General features: G+C 45.2%; 1 protein-coding gene across 4 annotated transcripts in view; it reads left to right on the top strand.

Annotated features, from left to right (window-relative positions):
* KCTD1 (potassium channel tetramerization domain containing 1) overlaps positions 1–22388 on the top strand; it is a 329020-nt gene that overhangs the window by 209449 nt on the left and 97183 nt on the right. The window contains exon 1 of one of the 4 annotated variants that reach the window (XM_078687388.1): positions 11053–11152. The exons of 2 other annotated variants lie outside the window; for them this stretch is intronic. In XM_078687388.1, coding sequence (XP_078543514.1) covers positions 11150–11152 — 3 coding nt within the window. In that variant the 5' untranslated portion in view covers positions 11053–11149. Of the gene's footprint in view, positions 1–11052; positions 11153–11358; positions 13278–22388 lie in introns of those variants that run through there. One more of the 4 variants, XM_078687385.1, reaches the window with a different exon arrangement.

The following is a 22388-nucleotide window of genomic DNA, read 5'->3' on the forward strand; positions in this document are numbered from 1 at the left end:
TCTGCATCCCGGGCTTGTACCCCGAGGAACATCTCATCCATGTTCTTAAAGCCAGCGTCTCCGCATTGTTCCGGGTGGAGACCACACCCATGGGTGTCTGCATGTCGGGACACCTGGGTAACGCATGTGCGTATTAGAGATTTACCAGTTTCTGGGGATTGTAGTCCCCTGGATGTGTGTATTACAGAGACTTATCAGATTCTGGCAATTTTTGTTCTGTGGTGTGTCTGAACACCCTGTCGCGACTGATAAGTACCTAACTTTGTACAGCCTGTGTTCACTTAATGGGTACAAGTGTTTACAAAATACGTGCTCCTAATGTATAATAGGTATGATGGGGTATTGAACACATTATAAATCTTTGTAAAGAACAGTAACTTTGGGAGCAGGTGACAGCATGTTCCACACAAGTTAATTTGTACTGCAAAAAACGAGGTCATAAGCAGTGTATGGTGGGGATGCAAGTTATACTTAGTGCTGCTAACTATAATTGCTAAATTTCTGTGTTTGTTCAAGATGACAGGTGTACAAGTACGGTGTAGGGATGAAATGGCCTCTATGCTGAGAAGTCGGTCTTCCAAAACAACTTTAGAGACTATGGTATGGAAGCACACTACCCTGTCAGCTGAGACATCCTCCCAGAGTAGCATTGGTGCAAAGTAGACTGTGGCTGGAGACTATTCTTCACAGGGATGAATGTCCATAGTAGAGTATACAATGGAGTATCCTCTCTGTTGAGAACGGACAGTTTTAGTCAATATTGCAATACTATGATAAAATTAAAAGTGATAACTGTTTAAAAAAAATCTAAAAAGTTTAATGATTTTTATTACAACAGAACAAGTAAATAATACAAAATTACAACTGCATTAACAAACTATATGAACAACCATAATACAAACAAAACGAACAACTTTAGAGATCTATAACTTTTTCTTCGGTACTCATCAGCAGGCGCTAATGTCTTCCCCCCTTTTTGCTTTATTTACCTACTGGATTTTGATGTCTGTAGCACTTTTCCAGTCTTTTATTCACCTTAGCCTGCGAAAGAGTCTTTGCGTTCCTGCTATATCATAACAGGCTAGGTGTTCAAGCAGCATATCTATGAATTACAGTTCACAAAACCTAGCTCGTGCACAAGACTATTTTCATATTCCTCCTAGAAAAAGACAAAATAACAAAAAAATATGCTGCGTACTGATTAATAATCGATAAGTGATGCATCACTATATTGTCTAAGCTTTACTACATTTTTCACCCACAAGTACATATTTATATCTAGTGCATCAGCAGCTTGTTATTCCTTTCTCCTGACACAATCCACATCCTCAGTATATTTTCATATATTTCCATATATTTCACAATTAAATCATACCAAGGCATGAACTCTGCTTTCATGACAGTTTATAAAGTAACACATTCATCTTGACACACCTTTGCTAACACTCGTCATAAAGTTTCACTCTAGAAATAGCAATATCACCACTCCAACATCTCATAGGGCTAAAATATATACACAATGAGATATATAAGAACAGTAGAGCTTGTATTACATTATTTGTTTTTAGAACTCGAACAGTAATTCCTTTACTTAAAAGTATATACAGTTGAAACACTTCATTTTTAACACAATCTGTAAACCTAGGTCACATCTCTCTACATTATGTGTACCTCTCAAAAGCTATATTAACACATCCACACCCCCCAAAGCGGGTTTTCACTCTGTAAACATGATGTAGAATAAGTTGACTAACATTAATGCACTTACTGACATATCACAACAAAGTTTATAAAATATATTATTAAATATCTGAACTTGTATGTCTTTCTCAAATGCAGATGAAGACACTAGTCTCTTTCAGCTCCACATAAATTCACTTCGCCCGAGTACAACTCAAACAGACTTTCTTCTCCTCCAAAGCACAAAGGACAAATGAAGCTATCTCTAGTTGTGCATCCACTCACATCACAGCATTTCTTAAACCATGTAACAAGAATGGCAACTATTGGTTGAGCCTTTTCCTTTTTTTCCCCTCCCCCCAATATGATCTTGCGAGGTCATAAAACACCTTATGGCAGGCTCCGTAATTTTTCATGCGGGTCGCGGGAGTGTCTCGCAGGATCATGAAACACCTCATGGCAGTCTCAACAATTTACCCTCCGAGTGTCTTGCAGGATCACATGAGTCTCATGCGCTAAGTCTCACTTCCTGAAGCTTGCACTCCACTCTCACTCCACTCTCACAGGATTTTAACTCAGCTGTCGGGAAATAGTATATGGAAAGCACTAGCTTCTCCACTGAAAACCCTCTGTTAGATAATGGGTGTGCATACTGAAGTATGAGAAGGGGCTACACTCTGCTTTCAAACCTCTCTCTCTCAAATGATAATTATGTATAATTGGACATGTGCAGGGACTGACTGCTCCTTTGAGACCCCTTTCTTGCATAACTAATGTACATAGTAGGGTGTGTGTGGAACTGGCCTCACGTTTTGAGATCTCTCTCTCTCTCCCTCTCCCTCTCCCTCCTGTCAGACCTCTCCCTCTCCCTTTTGTCAGACCTCTCTCTCTCTCCCTATTCCTCTCCCTCTCCCTCCTGTCAGACCTCTCCCTCTCCCTCTTGTCAGACCTCTCCCTCTCCCTAGACCTCTCCCTCTCCCTCTTGTTAGACCTCTCCCTCTCCTTCTTGTCAGACCTCTCCCTCTCCCTCTTGTTAGACCTCTCCCTCTTGTCAGACCTCTCCCTCTCCCTCTTCCTCTTGTCAGACCTCTCAGATGATGGGTGGGCATACTAGGGTATGCAGATGGAGTAAACTCTCCTTTGAAACCTGTGTCTCTGATAACAGTGTGCATAGTAGTGAGTGAAGAGGGACTGCTCTTCCCTCCTAGACCTCACTCTGAGATGCCAGGTGTGCATATTAGAGTGTGTATTGGACTGGCCTCTCTTGTAAGACCTGTCTCCAAGATGTTAGGTATGGATAGTAGGGTGTGTAGAGAAACAATGGTCTCTCCACTAAGACCTCTGTCTCAGATATGGCGGGTGTGCATAGCAGGGTGTGTGGAGGGATTGGCCCTTTTTCTCAGACGACAGGCATGTATAGTAGTACAAGGGAGGGACAAACATCTCCGGTCAGACCTCTTTTTTAGATGACGGTATGCTTAGTACGGTGTGGAGAAGAACTGGCCTCTCCTTTCAGATCTTTTTCTCAGATGACAGGTGTGCGAGGTAGACTGTATGGAGAGAGAATGGCCTCTCCACGGAGACGTCTCTCTGACGATGAATGTGTACTGTAGCTAGTGTGGATAAGCCTTAACTCTACTTACAACTCTTACCAAGCATAAATAATAAACTTTGATAAACACCATCTCCATTAATACTCCTTCCTACAGCAGAAAGGGTCATACTATTGTATTCAAAGATCACCTACTCCTCTCTATTTTTCACAATACAGCAAGAGTAGTAACATAAAAAAAATTAACATTCTAATCATCACAGTACTTACCTCTTAAAAACTTCCTATCAAAACCAAGAACTATTATATGCATTCCTACTAATAGTGCATTGCGAGTTCATCTACTCATTTTTACTATTCCTGATCCTGCGAGAGTCCTGTGATATCATACAAATTAGTCAAAGACCATGTACATTAATTTTCTTTACAGTACTTATCCCTTAGACACCTCCTCTCTAAAGCTAGAGGGACAGCATGCTTTTCTGATGCCCCATTATATAGCTTTTTTTACTTCATTTACACTTATACCAATTTTTCACACTTAACAGAAATGGAAGCCATTTCATTTTGAGCATGACAAAACCATAAAAGTGCTTGCGAGGGTGTGAAAACTCACGGGGAAAAGTGGCCTCTTAACTAATCGCAGGACTACATTTTTTATTTATCGCTCTTGCGCAGGAGGCTCTGGGGACCTTCGCATGTCCAATTGCCAAAATATGCAATTATTTTTCACTCTTAATTTCCCAAAAACTATTCAACAGATTTACACCAAATCACAAAAAGCACAATCGCTGGGCCAAGATCTAGAATCCTGCTGAATTTGAGGTAATTTCATTCAGCAGTGTTTGCTGTAGCCCTGGTTAATAAAGTTTATGCTAAATGTGTGGTGATTTTACATTTTGAGACCCCCCCCCCTTTTTTTTCCTCAAACCCTTCTTGATGGATCACCCCAAAACTTTTGAATAAGGAGCTGAGGTGGATGAACTTTTCAGGGCTGGGGATGGGTCGGAAGTAGTTTTCAAGGATGGGGGGTGGGGCTAGTTTTCAGGGCAGGGGGAGGTCAGAGGTAGTTTTCAGGGTGGGGGGGTCGAGCTAGTTTTCAGGGATGAGGTCGGGCTAGTTCTCAGGGTGGGGGTGGAGTTGGAGATAGTTTTCAGGCCTGGGGGGGTCAAGGCTGGTTTTCAGGGTAGGGGGTAGGAGGTAGTTTTCAGGGCTGGGGGTTGGGTTAGTTATCAGGGTTGGGGAGGGTCATTGTTTTTTTAATTAGGTGTTAGGATATTAGGCCTAAGGGCCGTGGAAGGGGTAGCTCTAGGGGAAGCGCTGGGGTCGGTATAGTTTGTTAAGGAATAGGGGGAGGGGAATGGGTAGTCTGTGGTTTTTAGGACTTAGGGGAAGGTGGGGTAGTTTTTTGGGTTTTGGGGGTCAGTAGTTTTTCAAAATAGAGGTTTGGGTTTTAGGTCTAATGGCAGTAGAAGGGGTGGGATAGTTGTAGGTACAGTGCAAGGAGGTTGGAGGGGGTTGAGGTTGTGGTTAAGGGACAGCATGGGGGTTGGGAGTAGGTGGGGGTATTTGGACCTCAGGGCCGGGACAGGGGCAGGGGGAGTTTGTAGCTTAGGGTGTGGGGAGGGGGATCGCGACCTTGGCCATGCATACCACTTGACCATTCATGGTCAGGCCCCAGGGATGGGATCCCCGAGGTGGCGGTATGCCCCTCTCCAATTAAAAAGCTGCTGAGCCCTGCTAGATGGGGCCCCTGGGCTGAAATCTGCCCAGTGAGAGGGGACTGTGGCCCCCCTGCCCATTTACTAATTGGCCAAACCCAGGGGAATGGAGTCCCCAAGGCCAAAAGTGGCCATGGATGGGGCTGTGAGCCCCCTCCCATTTACAAAAGGTGCTGGGGCCTAGGGGGGATGGAGTCTCTGGTGCCGAAATTCGCCTAGGAAAGGGGGGCTGCATGCCCCTGCCCGATTTACAATTGGGCCGGGCCCTGTAAGATGGGTTCACAAGGCTGCAAGCGGCCTCGAGAGGGCGGGGGGGCCTACATGCCGCCTCCTCATAATTAACTGTGGTTGGCGCCCAGAGATGGGGTACCCAGAGCCATGAATGGGCCCGGAGGGGGGGCACCATACCCCCACCAGTAAATCAAGTAAGAGTGATTGATTGAGTGTGTGTGTGTGTATGTATGTGTATATATACGGGTCCCCATGGATGGGGTACCTAGGGCCAAAATCGTCCCAGAGAGGGGGTGGGGGGGACTGCCATCCCTCTCCCCCAAAATGTGCTGGGCCCTGGGGGCTAAGGTCCCCGGTGCTGAATTTAATGCAGGGATGGAGGCTATGTGGGTTGGCTGCATGCGAGGGTTGGTTGCAGGCCCTGCAGCCAACACCTCACTGCGCACAGCTGGTTGCATGAGGGTTTGGCCGCAGGCAATATACCATAACTTGTATTTGTAAAGTGTACGTTCACCCAAGGGTATCTTGGCACTGAATAACATGTTTATTGTTACCTAAGTTAATGGTACTCATTTTATAAACCTCAGAAGGATGAAAGGTTAAGTGGACCCGCCGGTATTTGAACGTGTGACCATGAGGTCGTACACAGCCCTCTGCAGTGGATGCATTAGTCCACTGACAGGCACATGCATCAACCATTTTTGCAAACTCAAACTGTGCGATTCACAAAAATCGGCCGTTGGTGCCCGCAAAAAGGCATTTGCGCTGCATCAAGGTTCAAGGCACTCGTAATTTGAGAATTCGCAATTAATTGTGATTTCTCAAATTGCGTTTGCATTTAAGGAATCGCAATTTGTGATTCCTTAAATGCAACGCAAGAATCACTTTAGAATAGCGATTTCGCTACTAGGGGGCGCAAATTACTATCAAGTTGAACTTGATGGTAATTTGCAAAAACTTTGAAAAATGCATTAAAGTGCATTTTTCAAAGTTGTAGGTTACACAAACACATGCCCTTGGGGCATGTGTGTGCGTGCAACATGTGTGCACAGAGCAATTTAAGGGGTGCAACAGGGTGTCCCTTTGACACCCTTGCACCCTTGAAATTGCATGCGCAATTTGCGAGTACCTATTGGTACTCCCAAATTGCGCATGCAATCTCCCATTCATTCCTTAATTGCGACACGCAACTTGCGAGTTGCAATTAAGGAATGTCTGGGAATCACTCATTTTTTAGCGATTCCTACATGCATAGGCTTTTGCAATTCCTTAATTGAGATTCCTTAATAATCGCAATCTAGGTATCGCAAAAGCCTACATTGATGCATGTACCTGTAACCCACCAGACCCAGCCACGACCAAGCAAGGCCCAGCGTACCACCCCCCACCCCACCCTGCATGGCAAAAATCTGTGTGCACCAGGGGGCTGGCTACATGTGGGGGTTGGCCACAGGGCCTTGCCAAAGGCCAAGCCCTGCGGCCAACCCCTTCGTTCACAGAGGAAGGCCCTGCATGGCTGCTGTTGGATTGATTTTACAGTAATTCAATAATATTTTACATTAAAGAAACTAGAAATTCACTAAAAAAACAAAAGTTAGAGATGCAGTATAGCTAGGTTCATATTTTATACACACTAAACCAAAGAAATTTAGCAATTATTGTTATCTCGCGTAACTACAACTTGTGCCCTCACCATGCATTGCTAATTACCCCACATATTACATCACTCATGACATCTATGCCACAGCGGCTCATGCAGGTAAGAGTGGTGGGGCCGGGTAGGGGGGATTTAGTCAGACTACAACAGGGAAAAATGTATAATTTATTTAATTTTCCCTCGTGGTCATCTGTTGAATCCCCACTCCATCCTCTTACCTGCACCGGTGGCTGCTGCTTCTATGACATAATTGATAATTTTCCTTTTTGTTCCATAATTCCCGCCATTTTTAACTACATGTGTGTTATGTTTTTAGACTGTAACCCAGTTGGGAGGTAAACAATAAAATCCATGATCATTTTTAAATATTACATAAATCGTTTGACTGATATATTCATCTGTGTGTTTAAATCCTTTTTTATAAAAATTGTTTTTGGGTTCTGCTGTCTATTTTGCCTAGTATATAATCTGGTCCTATGTATGATGATATAGGGAACTGTCCCTTTGAAGCTAGATCAGGCCTACTAAAAATAATTCTAGCTATTTCCAACCAACTAGCCTATAAGTCAGGGACTTTTTAATCTTTTCTATCATTGATAATTTCACAGCAACATTTGATCTACAATTATTGATGAGAAAACTGCATGGTGGGGCACGAGTTATAGTTACCTTAGGGCAGGAGTGCTTAGATTGATTTATGTTATTAGATTTCTTTTTTCTTGCAGTGATTTTGAATATTTGTATAGATTTATGTCCACGTTGTCTTCATGTTGTTTTGTTGGACATCACTATAAAATTTGTGTGGACTGTCATTAATAAACTACAATTTTAAGTTTCGTGAGACGATTATGACTTAAAATAAAGTGATTGCTCAGTAAACATGACCTGGAGTTCAAAAAGTCTGATTTTAAAATTAATATAGAATATGCAGAATAAAAGTGATGCATATTTTATCAAAAATACGTAGATGATTTTTTTCTACTGATGCAACATATACTTTAGCAAAAATGAATTTATTCTTTGATATAAAACCGACTGTATTAATAAAATGATGCTCCTACAATTCTATCCCAAAAATGACCTGAATCGCACAGTAGCGAAGATCCCTTTTTTTGCCCAGGTAAATCTGGAGGACATTCCATTGGTGGAACTTTCTCTTATACATCCCTGGATGGAGGAAAAAAGTGCTTGTGATAGTCCTCCATATTTAGCGCTACCACTAGAAAACAGTTGATCTTCTATTTCCACCCAACTCTTAATCAACCCATAAGCACTGATTGGCCGGTGACTATACACTCATCGCTTAATGTTCAAAATGCTAGTTTATTTCAGAAACATTTTATACAGCATCTGGGTCGCTATTTTCTAAACGCCCATATGCGCTAAAATAGTTAGAGAAACGTGCCAGGGCATATTGCGCTAAAGTTAATCCTTTATCGCATAATATGCTGCATTGTCTACCCTTGCGCTATAATTCCGACGGCTGCCCCAAGCCCACAGATGTCTACATAACGAAAACAAAATGTCAACCAGCCTGATGCTGCATAACGTTATCAAATGGGAAAAGCAAGATGCCACTAATTGGCGTGCGCATTCGAATCATATGTGAAGGTACCTAGGGACTTAAGTTGTTTGGTTTGAGAACAGTTCTCGTTGTTGGCACCCTAATAATACACACAAAAAATCATTCTAGCCTTGTTTGAAATGTAGGGTGTCTCCGCTCACTAGCACTCTAACCGGAAGTGCAACCATATGTTCAGGCCTGTGGGAAGGGACATCACCTCTGTATATTGTTTACCTCGCATGTCCCTGCCCATGTGAACACAAGGAAGCAAAGCCAACTATTCCAATTGAGAAAATGCGAGGCATGTAGGGTCAAACTTGCTGTGAACTTATTTAAAGGGGCAGCTAACGTATTTATATTTACTGTGAGCACCCAGTTTGCATTCGACAGTGTATGTACATACTAAAATCTATTCTTGTTAAGTGCGCAGTCATTGAAAATACTTCTGCCTCTAAATCAGCATAGGATACAAAAAGCTAGCAATGCCACAGGCTGAAAGGGGGACGCTGGTTAACAATGCACGTGACTCTCAGATTGTCCCTGGCTCGGTCATTTTGTCAGAATGTCTGGTGGTCCGGTGTGTCAATCGAGCAGCGCTTCCCGCTGGGATGCAATAAGCGCCTCTGCCCCGCTGAGCGGCTCCTTTCACAAGTGCCATTTCACGGCGCGCTGTTTATTATTCCAGCCTTCCTTGTTTTTGTAGATGCTCGTGGCGGCAGCAGGAGGCACGACGCCCCCGCGAGACCATTGTTTTTCTATTCAGAGGAACCCATCATTCGGGTCAAAGACATTCCACAGGGGAGGGGGGCTGTTAGCACGCGCTATCTGCGGCTCAATGAGCGGCGTGTTTGCTTTGGGAATTCGGAGTGATTAAGGAGGGACAGTAAACCTGAGGGATATACTGGGAGGGACAGGCCAGGTAAAATACCACACCAAGGACTGTTCCCTTCAAAGTCATTGTGTAACGCCTCGGAGGCCATAGCTTTGACCTTGGCGTAAAGCGACAATTTTAGTTAGGGAAAAAAAACACACAGGGCTATGTCCCGCTGTGAGCCGTGTCCGCAACGCGTGCCAAACCCGCTGCACGTCAAGGTAAAGTTCATGATGGACCAGCGTTTCACACTACGAGGATCATAGCTACACTTTGAAAGGCGGACAGTTTAGACGCTTGCATACACTGAGGTGATGGCAACTATAAAAGCATGCGTGTACTGTGCGCTCAGACACGAGATTAAAATATATACCACGTTGTGCGCCTGCACTCGCACTGATACCTAATGGATGTTTTATGATTTATATCAGGCGTCCAGCGCCTCTACCAAGTGTAGGAAGCGCGTTTGCTGAGGCGCAGTCCTTAACCTGATAGGGTTTTAACAAAAGTCCTCTGCAAACGCTAGCTGAGCTATGCACCGGAAACACATTGCGCTATATGAATATATACAATCGCCAGCTTCCTACACCACCGGCTTCGTCACTTATTGCACGAGGCGGGAAAAGTGTTGGTCAATTGCAAAACTCTTGTGAGTACACCCCTGCAAAGCCCAGAGGATTCATAAACAAATGCACACACGCATCTAAAATGCGTTTTTCCATTTTGTGAAGTGTTTTTGCTGTACTGGTCATAAAAGCACTGTACAAACAAGCTTAAAACGCATACGCTGGAAAGATCCGTAGGGGTGATAGCCATTCTAATGCTGCGGCCAAACTGCCCTAGGAGTCGCACCAGGATTTTGAGATATTTGAAAAATGTCGTCCGTGCTCTCCAGCAGTCTTTGCAATAGCTGGAGGCGGAGGGCGTGGAGACGTAAACCCACCCTCTGCAAGCTTAGCTTACCTGGGCTCGGAGAGCCCCGGGCGGCGCTGCCGCGGCTGCAAATTCAGCCCTCCCGTACCAGCATTTCGGGCCTCCACTGTGACTGGTTAAATCTACTGCACCGTTTCCTAATGCTGGTGTTTCCTCTTACTGAACGTCACTTTACATGTGGTCGTTACCACCTCCCACCACCCACTATATGGCTCTTGTTTCTCTTCCACCAAACTTATGTTTGACCCATGTGGTTGATGTCTTTGACATTACCACAACTCATTTCCTATACTGACTTTTCTCGTTTTTCGATTAATCGACCTCCTTCTGAATGGTGTTGCCACTTTTCATTATTTTATTTCCTACTGTTTTCCTGCGTCTTTGTTACTTCTGTTCTGCTTTTCTCTCACTCCATGCACACCTGGTCGCAGCTGCCCTCGCCCTGCAGCATCTGTTTGTTTTGCCTTCTGGCATTCATTCCCTCTTATGACTGCCCTCCCCAGTCCTCCTAATCTCACATGTTATCTTTTTATTCTCACATCCCTTTCCCTGATGGACCAGTTTATGATTTCCTTGCTATTCATCTAGTCTAGCCCCATCACCGATGTGCTCACAGACCCCAGCCTCTTGCTGCCCTGCAATTTGCGGCTGCCCTCCTGCCCCAGGTGCCGCCTGCCTGCCTCCCTCCCTCCCTCCGCTGGCGCCTGCCATGCTGTCCCTCCCTGCCTTGCTCTCTCTGTGCAGCTCCACCCGCCCTGGGGCCTCACCTGTGCTTGTGTGCGTGTGGGGGAGGCGCCCTCCCTCGGGCGCACACATGACAGCACAAGCACAGCCCCTGCCCCGGGGCGCCCGTGATGCAGGCCGAGCTGGCGGAGCTGCGCAGCCGGGGCACGGCTTGGAGCAGGGAGCCCACCCCCGCCAGGTGTGCGTCTGCTCGGACATGGTAAGTGGCTCTCCGGCCCCCTGAGGGGAGGGTGTTGGGGTGTGCGCCCGCCTCCCCCCTGCCCTGGTATTGGGATTAGACGCGCAGGTTGGCAGCGCCCCGGATGACAATGGGCGCACGGTCCCTTTAAGGGGCGGCTGTGCCTCCCGGTAGCTGAAGGTCATTAAAACACAAAAGCGCTCGGCGCCGCGGTCCAATATAGCGCATGCGCCCTGGCCCGAGGACTGGGCGCTCATAGCGAGAGGAAGGCAATATGGCGAGGATGCCTGGCAGCGCGGACTGCGGCACCGGCCCGGCGGCTGCAGCAGGGGGCGCCGGGGGAGGGGAGCCCGGCCCGGGCGAGCAGCACCCCCGCCTCCTCCTGCTTCCGCAGCCCGGCAGCGCAGGCGAGGAGGAGGAGGAGGAGGAAGAAGAGGAGGAGGACGAAGACGACGACATCCAGGAGGTGCGAATACCGGGCAATGATGATGATGAGGACGATGACATCGAGGAGCTGCTGGACGACGACTACGATGAGCTGGAGAGCAGCCGCGAGCCCGAAGAGGAAGATGAGGAGAGCATGGCCCTGGAGTGGGAGGAGGGCATCCTGCAGCCGGGTGGGCAGCTGGCCCCGGTGCGCAGCTTGGCAGAGCAGGACGACCCGGGACCTCTGCCGTCCTCCTCAGCGTCCCTCTCCGCGTCCGCGCTGGAGGCTGAGGAGCTGCTGCTCCTGCGCCAGCTGCAGCAGCAGCACCAGCCCCCGCGGCCGCCGGAGCGCGCGCGCCTCAGCGAGAACACGCGACTGGCCACGCGCTACGCGGTGCGCATCTTCCGCGAGTACCTGAGCGAGAAGGCGCAGAGCCCGGACTTCGAGCGCATGGACAAGGCTGCGCTGTGCCGTGTGCTGCGCTCCTTCTACGCCGAGGCGCGCTCCAAGAGCGGCCAGCTGTACAGCAAGAGCTCACTCATCAGCATCCGCTCGTCTCTCAACCGCTACCTCAACGAGCCGCCCTTCAGCCGGACTCTGGACCTGACCAAGGACCCCGAGCTGCGCGCGGCCAACCTGACCCTTGCTGCGGTCATCCGGCGCCTGGAGGAGCAAGGCGCCGGGCCTGTGGTTCAGAAGCAGGCCATTACCCGCTCCGACCTGCGCCGCCTCTACACCTCCAACGTGTTTAGCATCCAGACCCCATTCGGCTTACTCAATAAGGTCTGGTTTGAGGCCTGCATGTACTTCTGCACCCGGGGCCGTGAGAATCAGCGTGAGCTGCAAGAGGGCTCTTTCGGCCTGGCTATGGATGAAGATGGTCGAAAGTTTGTCTACTTTAAGGCTCTTGGGCCTTACCATAAGTCACGCTCTTCATCTTGGAGCAAGAAGCGGACTGAAGGCGGTGGAGGGGGCACAGCGCTGGGCAATCCCAGCAGTGACGAGGAAAACCTGCCACGTATGTATGAAACGGGCACTGAGTTTTGCCCCTATGCCAGCTTTGTTAAGTACCTGTCCAAGCGCAACCCACTTTGCAGAGCCTTCTTCCAACGGCCTCGTGACCACTGCAGTGAGAGTGATGTTACCTGGTATGAGAACAAGGCCATTGGCAAGAACCTACTTGGCACCCGCATGCAGATGCTCTCCAAGGCTGCCAAGCTTTCCAAGACCTACACAAACCATTGTATTGGTGCTGTGTCGGTAGCCACCCTTAATAGCATTGCAGGCATTGGCACTAGGCTTGGCCCACCTTACCTACTGGACGTGGCAACTGCAGCTCTCAATGGATCTCGCTACCAGAACCGACAACTTCAGGGCAATAACACGCCCTATATACTGCCCAAGCCCAGCGGCACACTGGACAACAAGCATGAGGTGGCTGTTGCCATCAAGCGCACCATGTACGATCCAGTGCAAGTGTACTGTGGGGATCCTGGCCCACCTTCCCCCAAAAGAATGTGCCTCCGCCCCCCGCCACCACCATCCCAAGACTCCGGTGACTGCCTGCTGGTGTTGTCCATCAAAGGTGAAACCCAGCAGCTTCCTTTGCTCTCCATTCCATCCCCAGCCATTACCAACAGTGCTCCCCAAACCAACGGGCATGCTGTGCACACACCACCTACCATGGTGCCCTCTCCACATGTCATCTCACCCACACAGGTAATGGCATTTCCTTTTGTTCATTCTCATGATTCCTTAACCTAGATTTTAACATTGCAGGAACTTTCTACTGCTCACCTGGAAAAAAAGAAGTTCGAAATCCGTATCCCAAAATAAGTGATGAAAGAGGCCAATGTCCCTATTGGTACATTTTATGAAGTTTTCAAATCGCACATACTTCTGGATGATAAGTCTGTGTCTTCGAAACCTTATGCACTGTACTACTTTTTCATACTCCTTTATTTACTCTTATTTTAAGACTGTTGAAAATGACAGCACATCCTTCTTTGCACATCACTGTCCACCGATTAATATTCCTTCATAGCTAAGTTATTTAAGGCACCTTCAGAGGAAGCAAAACTGCTTCTTGGTGCAGGTTGCCTTATTTCTGCCTTTGTGCATCCTTTCCTTGGTTTGCAGCTATTAAGTTCTCTAGCTGTACATTTCACCTGAATACTGCCTCCATCATCCGACTGTGATTTTCTTTAAGATCTATATCCCCTATTTTATAGTAGTTCATGGAATACTAAATTAAGTGTAAAATACGAAAATGTACTGAAAAAAGTTGGACGCTGTACTAATCCGACCTTCTCAATAAGCCTGAAAGGCAAAACAAGAAGTGTTGGGTGTCTAGCAAATAAAGCACAGGGATCTGCCCCTAATGGCATTACTGTAATGTGATTTGGTTGTAAATTTGTGTGAATAAAATTGCTAAATATTGAAATTGATTGCGAATGTTGCAGATGAGTATGAAGAAGTGCTCAAAATATAATTCAACTATATCTAATGGATTCACATTGTTCCCAGAGAGCTCCACCACAAAACATTCCTGTTTGTTCTTTGGTGAGCAGTGGAGACCTAAAACAGGGTGATGGTAGTACTATTATGAGCAGAGAGTATAGTATTCCAGTGAGTGGAACGATTTTTGCTGCATTGGAAATGTCAGGTAGCCTTTCTGTGCAGGACGGAAGGTGTAGTGGTTGTGTATGCTTGTAAAGTGTCACAAAAGCCTATCTGGTTGCATTCTCATATTATATAACCCTTAGACCTGATGGCAGAGTTCTGAAATTGTTGCTTGAAAGTTGCTCTTCAGAGCTGTTTTTGCTAGAATTAATGAATAGTGATGGAGGCCCTCAATCTTGAGGCAGGTGCTGCTTTGCGTGCTAAGTTTATCGTTGTATTGTTACTCTTGAGTCCTATGAACTCAGAACCCTGGTGAGGTGTTGGTGTAAATTGAAAAAAAGCCATTGGCTCCATCCTGATGGAAGGGACGTGGACCAGTCTTAGCTTGTTTGGCTCAGCAGTGAAGCAATCTCTGTTAGCCGATGACAAGCTCTCTCCTGCCCAGGCACTAAGGTGTGCTTAATGGAAAGCAGTGTGGCACACACTGGAGCGCAGTGAACGTGCTATCCAGTGTCATTTTTTAAAAACTATTCAATATTACTTTGTGCTGTGTGGTCACATGTTATGGCTTTTGTCATGAAGCGTTTTTGTACTAAAGTTGTTCTCCTCTAAAAGATTATTGAAACCAGAGCCATGCTTGTATAGAGTGAGACTTAACCTGTTATGTTGAGGAGACGTGCAGTTTTTCCAAATAGCTGTTTAGCAGGATCTTCCACTTGTTTGACCCAGAAAGCAGGATTACGTAAACAATGTCTTTAGGCCAGCTTAGGAGCACCATTTCTGAAAACAAACACTGCTCTGTGTGTACTAGAGAAGTTATCTAGATTCGTATTGGAATTAAAAGTAGTCTGGAAACGCGATCGACAGTGCAGATTGGAATTAAACTAATACCCTGTGGAATTTATGTTCAATAATTTAAATTATATGTATGTTTTAGTGATAAAGTATTAATACATTTATTTAAAAAAACATAATTAAACAAAATACTTAAACGTATTGGCTGAAAAAAACAAATCTTTATAGTTGAGTGAGAATTTCAGTGGCACGCTAGTTTAAATGTAAAAACAGTGAAATTCAACAGTTCTATTTAGGTCTGGTAACTATAACTCATGCAGTAAGCTAACTATAGCTCAAGCCCCAACCAAGCACAGTTTTTTCTTCAATAATTTAATTGCAAATCTTGCAGTGATATTATCAAGAGGTCATGAGTGATGCAATATGTGGGGTAATTAGCATTGCAAGAGGAGGGCGCGAGTTATGGTTACATTAGGGAAAAAGTTAAAGTTACCAGATCTCACTAGAACTGCTGCATTTCAGTGGTTTTGTACGTTTAAAATGGGCCTTTGGTCATTGCGTGGGTTGGGGTTGACAACCGGGCGTGGCTTCAAGTCAGGCTTTGCGTCCAACCACCATGCAGGCAGCCAACCCAGCGCTAAGCACTGCTGTGAGTGACAGGGGCTCGGCAAAGCCAGGCCCTGTGGCTAACCCTCCAGGAGACAGCCAAATCTCTGCTGCTCATGGCTTGGCTTGCAGACAGGTCTTGTGTCCACCCCCGCTCCAGCCTGCGGGCAGATAACTCCATGCTGTGCACAGCTGCTGGCCGTGCTCAGCAGGGGCTACATCCAACCCCACTCTGCGCATGGCCTTTAGCATGCACAGCAGAGAGTTGGCTTTTGGGCCACAAAGACTCCATCTCATGGGGCTTTTTTCTTCCCATCATCAAAGGTCCAAAACATAATTATTGTGGCGATGGGGGGCCCCTGGGATCCCATCCCCCCTGGGCTGAATTCCAATAAAAAGGGGAGAGGCCCCCTCTGAATGAGCCTTATTAGGCCTCAGGGACCTTACCGCCCCGGGACTGCATGTTATTATAAAGGAGAGGAGGCAGCAGCCTCCCTACCTGAGCCTATTATGGCTCTTGGGATCCCACCCCCCTGAGGCATTTCTAAATAGATGGGCACCACAGTGATCACCCAAGGCACCCACTCGCTAACTTCCACGTTGGGCGCTGCAGGGGGATCTCCAGGGCCCCCGCCGCTCGAGCCGGCTCCCTGCATGGTGTGTGAGCGGGCATTGCTCCCACCTAGAGGGAGCAGCTGCTTTCTGCTTACTTCCTCTGGGCAGAAGCAGCGTCAATTATGTGGGCGGGAAAATAAGTCTGCTCCCACCAGGCTGGGGAGCATGTTTAAAGCTCCCACAGGGTGGGAGCAGATATATCTTCTCTTCCCGTGCTGCTGCAGGCAAGGATGGCATGTTTGCTCCGCCCTGGCGGGAGATTTAAAAATATTCCTGCCAGGCGGGAGTAAACCTAGGTTTCCTTGCTTGCGTGAAAACTACTGTCTTGGGGTGGGCTCAATTGGACAGAGTAATAGAGCTGGCCCTTGGGGATTGGTTCCCTGGGGCCTTAAGAGGATCAGGCAGGGTGGCTTCCCTCTGATGGGGGATTTAGACTCTGGGGATGGGGTTCCTGGGATCAGTAGGCACCGAGGGAATGGGGGCATGCGCTCTTCCCCCCACCATTTTGTGCCGTGACCCTGGGGGATGAGGTCCTTGGGGCCTTTCCGTTGCTTGGACGGGGGCACACACCACCATTCACCAAAATAAACATTCTGTATCACAGTCCTGGTCCACCCGGGGCGGTTTGAAAGTAGAAGCACAAAAGACCGCGCTTAAAAAAAAAGGGGGGGGGGGGTTTGCTGCAGATTTTTTTGGGCCCCACTCTGAGACTCCATTACTACTATCCCTATGTTTTATTTTTATTTAAGGACTCAGTCATTCATTTCAACAGATCCTCTGCGATGTTTGGGCTGTAGTTGTGTCTAAAGTTCCTATGGAAAAATGAATGTGGGAAAACATGTTTTGGGACCCCTGCCTGTTTCTCAGCACCCACTTGATGGGTCCCCCCCGAAACTCTTTTGGAAACTTTTGTGGAGATTTGACAAACTACGACTAAGAAAGAAGCAAAAAAAAATGCATGTACTATGGAAACACTAATCTAACAAGAACTACACTGGGAGATATATATAGGTTGGCTTGAGTTGGTATTTCACCAATTCAAAGCTGTAATACTGTGCCTGTAGTGATAAATGGTTTTTGTCATTTTACAGCTCGGCAAGGACAGCACTGTGCTAGTCCTATGCTTAAAGACTTTGCTGTAGAAATGGCAAAATACTTTGTTCCTTTCTATCTCAGCGTGGATGGCACTTTGCTAATCCTATGCTTAAAGACTTTGTTAAAAAAAGAGACATTTGAGGTGAGCAGATCTAGAGTGCTGCTGGTGTTGAGAGTGCTCTAACAGGAGCTGCTTTTCACCTAAACTTGAAAACTACCCAGTGTTCTCTCCTTTTTTGTTTGCATAATTTATGCGTCACTCTGTGCCTGAAAGGGTTTGGTTTTGATATATATATATATACAATCAAGCTTATTACAAATTAAAAAAGGTAACGAGGGTGGTTGATTTTATTGTAAAAAGTTTTAGAATTAATATTTAGGAGTTAAAAATCATTCCTAGATTTAAGTTATTTTAAAATATAAATATAGATTTAACTTCAGGAGATATGATGTTACTTTGTTTTTGGTCCTGAGGTTAAGGCTTTAAATTAATTTGCATTATATTTTACTTGAAAACATTTTTTATATATTTTAATCATTTTTCCTATATTTTCCTTTAGCAAGATCTTTGCCTAGGTGGCTTATGTCGCCACAAACAACTGAAAAGTTACTAATTGTAATTGTATCGTCAGAAACTGGGTTAGAAGAGGCTCCGCATCTCATTTGAGGACGTGGAGACTCTTAAGTCCACATCTAGGTTTAAATCTCCAGGTGGGAATGGTAAACAGCCAAAAAGTAGAGATTTACGTCCACGTGTATAAGTAGATCTGCTTGTCAATACATCTTCTTATGTAAATTTAAAATTGTGGATGTACCCCTTAATGTATTTTATAGCACATTTTTAACATACATTTGCTTAAGAGGCCCTCGTAAAATATACCGGTGGTTGCCAAATAAGTATGACCCCATCCAGAAGCATTGCTGGTGTGCCAGCACTAATATTTTGAGGCGAAAGATAGCAAATTATTGCATTCTTTTAAGACTATTTAACAGAAATTGCACTGAAAAGCCAGGGGTAGTAAAGGGAGTTCTGAAAATGATAACTAACATGTACCATCATTTACATTGTATTTATCTAGACTTGTACAATTAACTTAGGTTTTCAATCCAGCTTTTTCTAAGAATATTCGGAATTATTTTTGCATCCAAAGTAAATCATTTCGGTCTTATAAAACCACCTTTTTGTTTTTAGTACATACATACTTGGTATTTAATCATACATCTATCCATTTAATCAAGTTGTCCGATGTACTACTGCCTCAAATGGATAGATTGTCTTGTACACCCCCTTGTTTCACCATCTGATGCTGTAGTGTAGTTCCTATCATCCCAATAGGCTCTGCGCATTGGAATAATACCTACAGCAGTAAAGGCCTAGACCAGACGTTAACTAGGTCTACTACTGTCGATACTAGACTTAAAGTTTTGGGTTTGCCAGCTTAGCTCAGAGTTCACTAGAAACTTTCTCGAATGTTCAGGAAAGAATTAACTCCCCTGATTAGACAAGAAGGGATTTAGTTTCTGACAACCATAGAACATGACAACTTTGCTCTCCCCTAATCAAGAGTATATCTCGAGAGTCGTGTGAACAAAAGGCAATTTATTTTACTCAGTCAGTACGTGCATTCTTAGTCTCATCAGAATGTAGAGAAAAGGAAGAGACGGGCGTGTTCAATAAAAAGGTGTTATTTATTGATCAGTCTCTTTTCTCGTACAAGAGAAATGGATCGATATTATTGCAATACTTATAGTTAAGTAAAGTGCATACATTAACAGCAATAGTATAAAATAATACTGTAAAAACATTGATATGGTTTCTAAGCCATAAGATGTTTTAAAATGAATAAAATATATTACATACACATATACATTTGACTAAACGTACTCAACTGGTGTTTCTAGATACGCCTACCCCGTGTACCTGACCTAAGTCTAATACGAGGGCGGGAATAGAAAGTTACAGTTTAAGTTAAGTTTGTTTTTGCCAAGTGAATAACTTAATAATTCTCTGTGAGGGGTTATTCAGTTCTGTACCTGGAAGTTAGGATGAATGAGGAATGGTATCTCTCTCTCTGGTCTCGATATTCCAGGCTGCCTGCGAGGGCTACCCAGAAACGCCGGGGCTGGATTTCTCGGCAGGAGAAGTCAGCGCGTCTCTCAGCGCGTCAGGAAGGCGGGGCTGCTGCCAGCGGGGTCTGCTCTGCTCTTGGCTTCGGCAAGTATGGCTGCTCCGTCTCGTCACCACGAGTGTGTTTGCATAGGGCAAGATCGGTAATATTTATACCTTTAAGGTGCCGAGATTGACGTAAGGATGGACATAGATACGTCAATAAGGATGTCATACGACTTGCTCGTTAGCACATTCTTTTACTGAAGTTCTCGGTGAAATCAAAACAATGGCCGCAGGGTTTTGCCCAGGTTGTCATAGGTTTGATTTGTTATGAGAACTCCGTATGCCTTATCAGGGGCTGGAGGAATATCGCTTGTCTAATTAGATCGCAAGCGTTATGACCTAATCAGATAACACGTTCCTGTGCCGTAGTGTGACTGCGTCAGATAACGGTATCTGCATCATGGGGATTTTCTGCCTCATGGGCTGATTACTAGTTAACTTGTTAGTTTACTAACCAGAATAGGGTCAGGAATAGGGGGATCGATCCAGAACCTATAGGAATACATCACACCCACTCCATGCTAACTATGTACATATTTACTAATCTATGCATAGTATAACATAGTACAACATACTATAGAGTATAGTGTATACCTTACCACCCCAAAATACATAAATGCATTTCGAAATTTTTCAAATATACGGAAAAATTGCAGACATATGTATTGTATGCACTCAAGCTGTAGAATAATGCCAAAGTAATCGCATTTGTATACATTGTTGCTTATTTGGTATATGAGAATTACACATGAAATGGCTTCTTAATACAGAAAAAAAGTTCGAGACCATTCCATCACAGAATAAAATATTTATGAACGTATCAGCGGGCAGCTAATGTCTATAAGCTATCTAAAATTTAGAAACCTTAGTTCTTTAAGAATAGTTCTTACTTTAAGCAGAAGATAGTGTCCCGAAAAATATGCAAAAATATTTGGGGCTGCTGAAAAATTGCTGTCCGTGAACTGGAGGGAAAATCTGTTCATGTGACTTTATTTTTAAAGTTGAAGGCCGAATTCAGGGAACGCCGTGTGCGAGCTTGCTCAAAAGTCTCTATTTCTGTTCTGGAGAGAACATCATATCATTCAGGCTTTCGAAAAAACTGTCAACAGCTTCCTGGGAAAGTTCCACTAACTCGGAAATAGGTGTAATCATGCATTCTTGCGCATGATTGTCTCCATTGACATTCTGATTTGCATTACTGACAGAAGGTCGTACCTGTTCGATGCTGCTTTCATCTTGAACTTCACTACCCATCAATCGTAGTGGTGAAGCTTCCACGAATGCCGTCATCAGGATTGGTAGCCTTTGAGGGCAGCACAAAGCATGAACCTTGATCGGGCTCAACAATGTTTCTGCATCCATTGGCGCATCCGATTGTAGCGTCAGATAGGTGTCTAACACGCATTCTTCTCCGCATAGCAGACACCTCAATACAGGTAAAACACATCTTTGCCACATTGGTCGAAATGATAGAAACCAAGTCATGTTCAGGTCTCTAAGCCGGGAGAGTCCCAGGATTTTTGATATCCGGTCCCGGTATCCAATGGCTAGGATTGTTTCTTCCCTTGTCGCAAGAGTTTTGTCTGTGACATGGGTTGCGATAACGAAAAATAAGGACTAAGAATAGGATTCCTGCAATTAGTCCCAGGATCAGGGGAAGTCCGCCAAAAATCGAATGGACGAAATCTGGAAAAATACCCAGTATGGCTTTGAATGGTGTTAATGCCATCGAAAATACTGTCTTAAATACCTTTGAGACCCCATTGGTATCAGAAATATTTAAGATTTCATTCAGGATTTCCGCGAAATGTACGGGGGAATTAGTTGATAATAATGTATGTATCTCTGCAGTCGTCCTTGCGACTTGTAGATCATACGTTTCTTTTGATGACGTGAGCCTTGTAGGCGTCTGAAGAAGCACTGTTTTCATTCTGCTTAAAGTATCTATTCGAATAGAAGTAATTTTCAAATTGGGCCATGCCCTTGCCTCCCTGTCTGGAAAGGAGCTGGGGAACAATGAGCGTCCACAGCACTTGACCTTCGCAGTCGTAGTTACTAGATAAGGAGTCCCGGGCATAAGACTACAACATTTGCGGTCTACAATAAGAATGTAACTCCCATTATAGAGTCTTTGAAAGAATGGTTCTATTTCTGTTGCAGGTGCGCCTTGCTGGTGACATGAAAGGTTGTATGAATTCCCTTCACAGGCTCCATGCAAACTAATTCCGTTACACAGAAGCGTGCCGCTTAGTGACATCGCACAATTATTGCCACTAAGAAACACTTTCTGTCCTTTATTACTGACACATGCATGTGAATAGGGCAGGTTCCATGTTGTTTTAAGGTATCCTTTTCCCAATTTCTCGTACATGCCAGCCTGTATATATTTTTGGCAGTATTGAAACCTGAAGGTTGAGATTGGAATATTTATTATCCCATGTATTATCCATTCACTGACAGGTCGTTCTGACATTGTCACTGGTAATCTCTCAAGTTTCTCAATGCTCAGGATTGTATAATCAGCACCCTTTTGTGCCATACTGATTTGTCTATCAGTAAGGTTAAAGATTTGGAATAGTGACGTTGTGTTGATAAACGCCAAGGCACATAGCCTGAACGCAGATTTTGTAACGTCCAGCCAAGCTGTACAATAGAACGCAATTGTGACTGACCGTGTTGTAATAACAGTAAGTCCTGCGATAATATGTCGATTGCTGAAGACACAATGCTGTCCAAAGAAAAAATTCTGGAGGACAGAGTCATTAACCCATTGTCCACTACAGAAAGTGATTTTTCCAAATTAATACGGTCAATTTCCCGTATTCTCTCTGCTGTTTCAATTTGAGTAACCTTCCAGGCCTCATTGTATGCTGCATATACAGAGGCTGCTATGAAACGCTTTTGACGCTGTTTGCGTGGTCCCA

Source organism: Lissotriton helveticus, chromosome 4_1 (assembly GCF_964261635.1).
Source record: "Lissotriton helveticus chromosome 4_1, aLisHel1.1, whole genome shotgun sequence".
NCBI classification, from domain to species: domain Eukaryota; kingdom Metazoa; phylum Chordata; class Amphibia; order Caudata; family Salamandridae; genus Lissotriton; species Lissotriton helveticus.